The sequence below is a fragment of the Echeneis naucrates genome, chromosome 21 (assembly GCF_900963305.1).
Source record: "Echeneis naucrates chromosome 21, fEcheNa1.1, whole genome shotgun sequence".
NCBI classification, from domain to species: domain Eukaryota; kingdom Metazoa; phylum Chordata; class Actinopteri; order Carangiformes; family Echeneidae; genus Echeneis; species Echeneis naucrates.
The window spans coordinates 7,974,875-7,981,479 of NC_042531.1; the positions used below are offsets into that span (position 1 = coordinate 7,974,875).

The following is a 6,605-nucleotide window of genomic DNA, read 5'->3' on the forward strand; positions in this document are numbered from 1 at the left end:
AATATTAATACATTTTGTTATTTTCTCTTTTCCACCCAGGAAGACCAAGATGCAGGGCAGTCTGTTGGTCAGAGAAAGAGGGTTAAGCTGAGTAGCAGTACCAAAGGTAAATGTAAAGAAAATGTAATGCTACGTTGCATGATCTACGATTTTTACTATGTGTCTTTTTTTTCCTCACAGATCCAAGTATTATTGAATCTCTGAAGCATAAGTGCTTTCTGGAGGAGCTGCTGTTTTGGACAATAAAATATGAGTTTCCTCAGAAGATGGTCACCTTCTTACTTAACATGTTGCCAGATCAAGATTATAAGGTTTGTCTTTTCTTTGTTTATTAAATCTATTGAATCCTGTAGATGCTAATATAATTTCTTAACATTGTTATGGGTTTGGCTCTTAACCAACATGATGTTTGATGTATGTGTTTTTGTTTTGAAAGTTTATTGAATGCCATAAAAAAGGAGAGACATTTCTCTTTCTCTCTGGCAGATCACTTTCACAAAAACATTTGTTCAGCATTATGCATTCATAATGAAGACACTGATGAAGAGTCATGAGTCGGATACCATGTCCAACCGTATTGTACATATAAGTGTGCAGCTGTTCAGCAACGAGGAGCTAGCTCGACATGTGACAGAGGAGTGCCAGCTTCTGGACATTATGGTCACAGTCCTCCTCTACATGATGGAGAGTTGCCTTATTAAAAGTGAACTTCAAGGTAAGCTGTTTGAATGTGTGTGATTCAACACACCTCATCACACCTTAAAAAGTTTTTATGAAGAATGAATCAACAATTGACAATTATCACATTTGCAGCGATAGACCTTTTTTTTTCTGCAGTTTGCTTGGTGAAATAATTTTTTTGACAAACTGCAAATTTGCTTCTATGCCAAATCTTTAAAGGTAAATTTGTATGCTCTTGCTGAAAAGATCATATATATATATATATTTTTTTTTTTTTTGGTCAAGTTGGAATGGCATCATAGAAGGGGGGTCATTGTTTTTGTCTGCAAGTGCTATTTTTAATAGACTATAAATTGGCACACAAAGACTTAAATGTTGAAAGAACCAAAAAAATGGGATGTACTTGAAAAGATCATATTGCTACTATTCCTTTTGCTTGCATTAATCATTAATAACTGTGTCCAGAAAAAACGTGGATAGATGTTTAATCACTTTCTGACTATCACTGGTGCTGCTACATTGGGAACTGTCAAGCTTGGATGTGTCTTAGTCTATCCCATTCATGTGAGCGTGATATCTCAAACCTTCACTTGCCCTGTATAATGAATTGATTATATTTTGTGAGGTCAAAGGACATTTTGACCTCACAAAATAGATTTTTGACCATAATTCCTAAATTCATGCACTAATCCCGAGACAATAGGATAAATGATGAAGTGTTCACTGTAACGTAAATAAGTAAATGTGAGATGAGCTGAAGGGGCAGTACAGGGGATGGAGGTTAGCGCTGTTACATGGGTTTCCTCCCACCATCCAAAGACATGTATGTTTAGGTTGATTGGTGAATCTAAATTGTCCATCGGTGTGAGTGTGAGTGGTTGTTTGTCTCTGTGTGTTGGCCCTGTGATGGACTAGCAACCTGTCCAGGGTGAACTCCACACTTGCCCAATGTGTGCTGGGATTGGCTCCCGCGTCCCCTGCAACCTGCAAACTGATATGTGGTAGAAGATGAATGAAAGATGAGCGGAAATATTAACTTGACATGCATGCTTTCCCCCTTTCTTTTTAGATGAAGAGAATAGTCGTCACGTTGTGGTGAACTGTAGTGAGGCACTGTTGAAGAACAACACTTACTGGCCGTTAGTTAGCGACTTTATTAACATCCTCTCACACCAAAGTGTAGCAAAGAAGTTCCTTGAGGACCATTCCTTGTTGATGCTGTGGATGAGCTTTGTGTCATTTTTTCAGGGTAAGTTCTGACTTAATGTGTTGATGGTAAATTAACTGCAACTAAGTGCAGGTTTTGTTTTTGTTTTTTTTTTTAAAGCCTGAGCATGACAAAGTATTTCACAATACATTTCAATTATGTAATTTCATTCATACATTGATGGTAAGAGAGTTGGAGTTTATTATGCATATTGGAAGTCGGTCAGATAAGTGTATTACTTGGGATAGGTGACGATGAAAGAAGCATTGCTCTTTTTCCCCACAGCATCTCTTTTTTTGCGACCCCCTATTTGGTTCATTTACCTTTGATTAGCGACTGCTTGTACTGTCTGTTCAAGCTGTCACAGTTTCACCACTATACTCAAATGTCATGTGTGATGAAAACACGCTTTATTTAAACATAACTCATACATGAACAGATTTTCAGTTAGACTTCATATACCAAGAATGTATTTAATCAATACAAAGCAGACCTCATTTGTCCCCTGCTATAAATAACACCTGATAGTGAGTTTGTGAACTGTATGACACTTTGTCACTGAATTAGAATTGTTGCAGGTGCTGCTCATTTGCCATGTGTGCTCGACCACCTTCCTAAAAATAAAACTCAGCCGTGCACAGTGGGCTTGAGTATCCTCTTGCAGAAGCTATTTGCACAGTGTAACCATTAGATTACATGGATGCAATGACTGTTTTTGGCAGAGATGTATATTCTTATTGGTGAATATCTATTCATGCATACAAATGTTTTAATATATGTAAATAAAACAAAATCAAGGTTAAGCATGAATTAAAAAAAAAAAACAAACAAACAAAAAAAAAACAGCTATCCTACTATATGTTAGTATTAGGAAGCCATCCAACACTGTTGTTGTTTTTCTAACATTGAACTATTTTTGCTGTGACAGGTATGAACCTAAATAAGAGGGAGTTGAATGAGCATGTGGAGTTTGAGTCTCAGACATACTATGCTGCATTTGCAGCAGAGCTTGAGGCCTGTGCACAACCAATGTGGGGTCTCCTAACGCACTGCAAAGTCAAAGTAAGTCCCACCCTTGCACACATCTTCCTGATGATCTTAATCAAAAGAATGTCAATCTCCATGTGATGCATGGATTTGCTGTATGACACTGCATAATTTTAACATGTTAAATTGTCTGTTATCAGGAGACACAGGAATATACTAAAACTGTGGTGCGCTATTGTTTGGAGACCCTCCAGATCTGGTTTGATGCCATTGGCTTCATTGATGAGGTAAATTGTCTTGAAGGGGTAAAAAGTCCTGAACGTTCAAACAAGCACTCCCCTGTTTCTCATGACATATTTTTCTCATAGCCTGCTCCAAATCAAGTGACATTTCACCTGCCACTGCACCGCTACTATGCCATGTTCCTCAGCAAGGTATGAAAGAAGCACTCATCTCTAATGCCATTACTTGCAGTGCACTATTGTGTTTACTTTTTATTTGTTTTAAATGTAATCGTTTGGTTGACAATTTTCAGGCTATAAAATGCCAGGGCCTTGACCTGGACAGCCTCCTGCCTGACCAAGAGATGCTGATGAAGATCATGGTACATCCTCTCCAAATCCAGGTATAGAGAGCCAATACACAAGTGTGCAATTTGTGCTCATGTACATAACCCTTCAGCCATGTACTAATGACAACTTTACTTTGTGTGGCTGTAGGCATGCCTGTCAGAGATCCACAGCAACATGTGGGTCAGGAATGGCCTGCAGATCAAAGGGCAGGCTATGACTTATGTGCAGTCACATTTTTGCAACTCCATGATTGACCCAGACATCTATTTGCTGCAGGTTAGGATTATGTTTTTTTTATTTTATTTAAGAATAGACAAAGTCCATAAATTCACAAGATAACTCAGTTTTGGCCATCATTTAAATTCTTTTATTAATAACTTTTCAGGTTTGTGCATCAAGACTAGATCCTGACTACTTTATCTCCAGTGTTTTTGAGAGGTAGGATGTGTCACAAAAGAGATTTTCTCGTTGCTACATTATGCATGTTGATTCACATACAATTATGGAAAGTGCATGTATTTCATACACCACTTTCTGCCACACAGGTTCAAAGTGGTTGACCTGTTGACCATGGCATCTCAGCATCAGAATGCTGTGTTGGACTCAGAGCAGGAGAGACCAATGCTTGAAGGAGCACTGACCTTCCTGGTTATACTAACAAGCCTGCGCATACATTTGGGTAAGTGGTATGATAAAGAGTGCATTCTTTATTACCCTTAAGTAGCCCTACAATGAAGCTAATAATGTATTTTGAAATATAATAGTGCAGTGCCATTATTTTAACCTTGTCTGGACCACAGACTGGTCTACCAATGCCCGAATTTTTAAATTGGCCACATTGAAAACTATGAAATGGTTTCAAAAGTTACGTTGACATATGTAAAATTTTATTCCAAGGAAAGGCAAGTATGTGAAACTATATCAAAAGCATTGAAATAGACAGTGCTCAGCAGACTCTAGGTTCAGGTAAATTGTTTTCAGAGAGAATCCTCTTTTTAAATTGCAAGAGCTGTAACATGCTTATCCTTTAACACAAAGAGGAGAATAAATTATTGGTGGACTGCTGCTGTTACCAGCCACTCTGGACAAGTGAATGTAGTTGAAGTTAATTCTTGGAGTTAAGTCTTGGAGTGGAGTTGTTATCTGTGTATTGAGGTTTGTAAAAAATAAAATGAGCCCAAGCTATGAGTCCAGAAAGAGACCTTTTCATGTAAATATGTATATAAATGTAGCACAGTAGTGAGTCTTTTACATTTTAATTAAATTATATTCAGCTGACTGGATGCTGAAATTTCCAGATGATGCCAGGTAATATTAGGGGGAGATAAAGATGGGTACAGTGTTGGCTGGTCATCTGTCTATCACAAGACTGTGCACGAATGGTTGGTTTTCTTTATGCATCATTCACACCTATGGCCAATTCAGAGTCACCAGTTACCCGGAATTATTTTGGATTGTGAGGGGGGAAAAAAAGTATGATGTATGAGTATGATGATAAAACATGTGGAGATGTAGAGAACATGCAAACATCCAGACACACAGGCCCTTGCTCACTGGAAACTTCTTGCTGTGAGGAGACATTAGTTTTAACTACCAAGCTGCCTCGTAGGTATTTCAAAGCAGTCCTAGTTAAAATGACACTGGCCTACCCTTAGTTTATAATCTGTCTGCAAAAGACATAATATAACATTGCTGAAGGAACAGTCAGATGGATTTAAAACAGTTGACATGGCATCTGTTTAAACAAAAACTTCACTCTGAGTTCTGCTATTAATATTTGATGTAAGGCTGTTGTCTTTGTTCTCGTGTTCTCCATCAGGGATGACGGACGATGAGATCCTTCGGGCTGAGATGGTCTCACAGTTGTGTATGAATGACCGTACACACAGCACGCTGTTAGATCTTGTATCCTGCAATACATGACAAATACAATGAACAGCAAAAATACATAGTCCTCCAGGACACTCCTTGTTTCCTTAAGTGTTTTTTTTTAAGATTCCTGAGAATCCCAACCCAAAGAGTGGCATTATACCAGGGAGCTGTAGCTTTGAGGAGATGCTCTCTGCTGTGGCTGACTTCAAAGCACCAGTGTTCGAACCTGGAGGTTCTATGCAGCAGGGCATGTACACACCTAAAGGTAAGATGTCAGTCTTTTTGACATTATCTGTAGGTCTGTGGGAGTGTGTATGTTGGCCCTCCAGTGTGCACCAATTATTTATTGAGAGTGGGACATTTAATTGCACACAGATAAGACTTTGATTGCATGGTGTTGAAATTACCACAGCGATTTCCAACAAAATGAAGCAAATTTGTGATAAAATTTTATATTGTGTCAAAAGTTTTAATGATTCTCCAGTAATAAGAAAAGTGCATTTTTATAAATATCTTGGCATATTCAACAAAAATTCCTGCAATGTTCATATTCTGAATAAGTCATAGCCCTCACCCTAACCCCATCATATTAGGCTCACATAAATGACATAAACTAGCAGGTATTAGAAGGAAATTTCTGGTCAAAACCAGAAAAACTAAGTGATGGTAAAATATATCTAATACACCCACTATGAGAAATATCATGTTTTCAAATTAATATCTAAATTATAGCTAATATATTGTGTCTCAAACGACCATTTTATTATAAGTTGTGGGTAGAAAAGAGTAAAAAATTAACATAAAGCCTAGATAGGCTCAAAGTATTCAGCATCAGGTCTGTATCATTAGCTCAGCCAACCACTTGGGGTCAGGCTTACACAGAGAATAACAAAATAGAACAAAGGGGAATCAATGTCACTTTGTATATTGCGGTTACAAAGCATTTCTCTCTCTTTTTTTTTTTCTCTTAAATAGCTGAGGTGTGGGAAAAGGAGTTTGACCCCATCATGGTCGTTCTCAGAACAGTCTATCGGCGTGATGTCCAGTCAGCAATGGACAGATACTCCGCATTGTAAGTTAACATTAGCATTTTCTTTTGTGTGTGTGTGTAGAGCAACACAGCAGGTGGTTTTTTTTTTTTTTTTTTTTTTTTTAAATATATATATATATATCTTGTTCAGTTATTCCCCTTTTATCAGCATTCTGCTCTTTTATTGTGGGTCTCAGTGTTCAGTCATCCCTGACAAAGCCAACTAGAATCATGCTGTGTTCAGTGCCGTGCTCAG

The 6,605-nt window shown here is 37.8% G+C and overlaps 1 protein-coding gene across 3 annotated transcripts in view; it reads left to right on the forward strand.

The window, feature by feature from the left end:
• The window catches only part of ubr3 (ubiquitin protein ligase E3 component n-recognin 3), a 33,948-nt gene that overhangs the window by 3,044 nt on the left and 24,299 nt on the right, over positions 1–6,605 (forward strand). For all 3 annotated transcript variants that reach the window (XM_029530024.1, XM_029530025.1, XM_029530026.1), the window contains exons 6-19: positions 40–106; positions 181–311; positions 487–715; positions 1,751–1,930; positions 2,817–2,950; positions 3,076–3,162; positions 3,244–3,309; positions 3,411–3,500; positions 3,595–3,723; positions 3,833–3,885; positions 3,993–4,126; positions 5,267–5,352; positions 5,443–5,584; positions 6,295–6,391. In XM_029530024.1, coding sequence (XP_029385884.1) covers positions 40–106; positions 181–311; positions 487–715; positions 1,751–1,930; positions 2,817–2,950; positions 3,076–3,162; positions 3,244–3,309; positions 3,411–3,500; positions 3,595–3,723; positions 3,833–3,885; positions 3,993–4,126; positions 5,267–5,352; positions 5,443–5,584; positions 6,295–6,391 — 1,625 coding nt within the window. The remainder of the gene's footprint in view (positions 1–39; positions 107–180; positions 312–486; positions 716–1,750; positions 1,931–2,816; positions 2,951–3,075; positions 3,163–3,243; positions 3,310–3,410; positions 3,501–3,594; positions 3,724–3,832; positions 3,886–3,992; positions 4,127–5,266; positions 5,353–5,442; positions 5,585–6,294; positions 6,392–6,605) is intronic.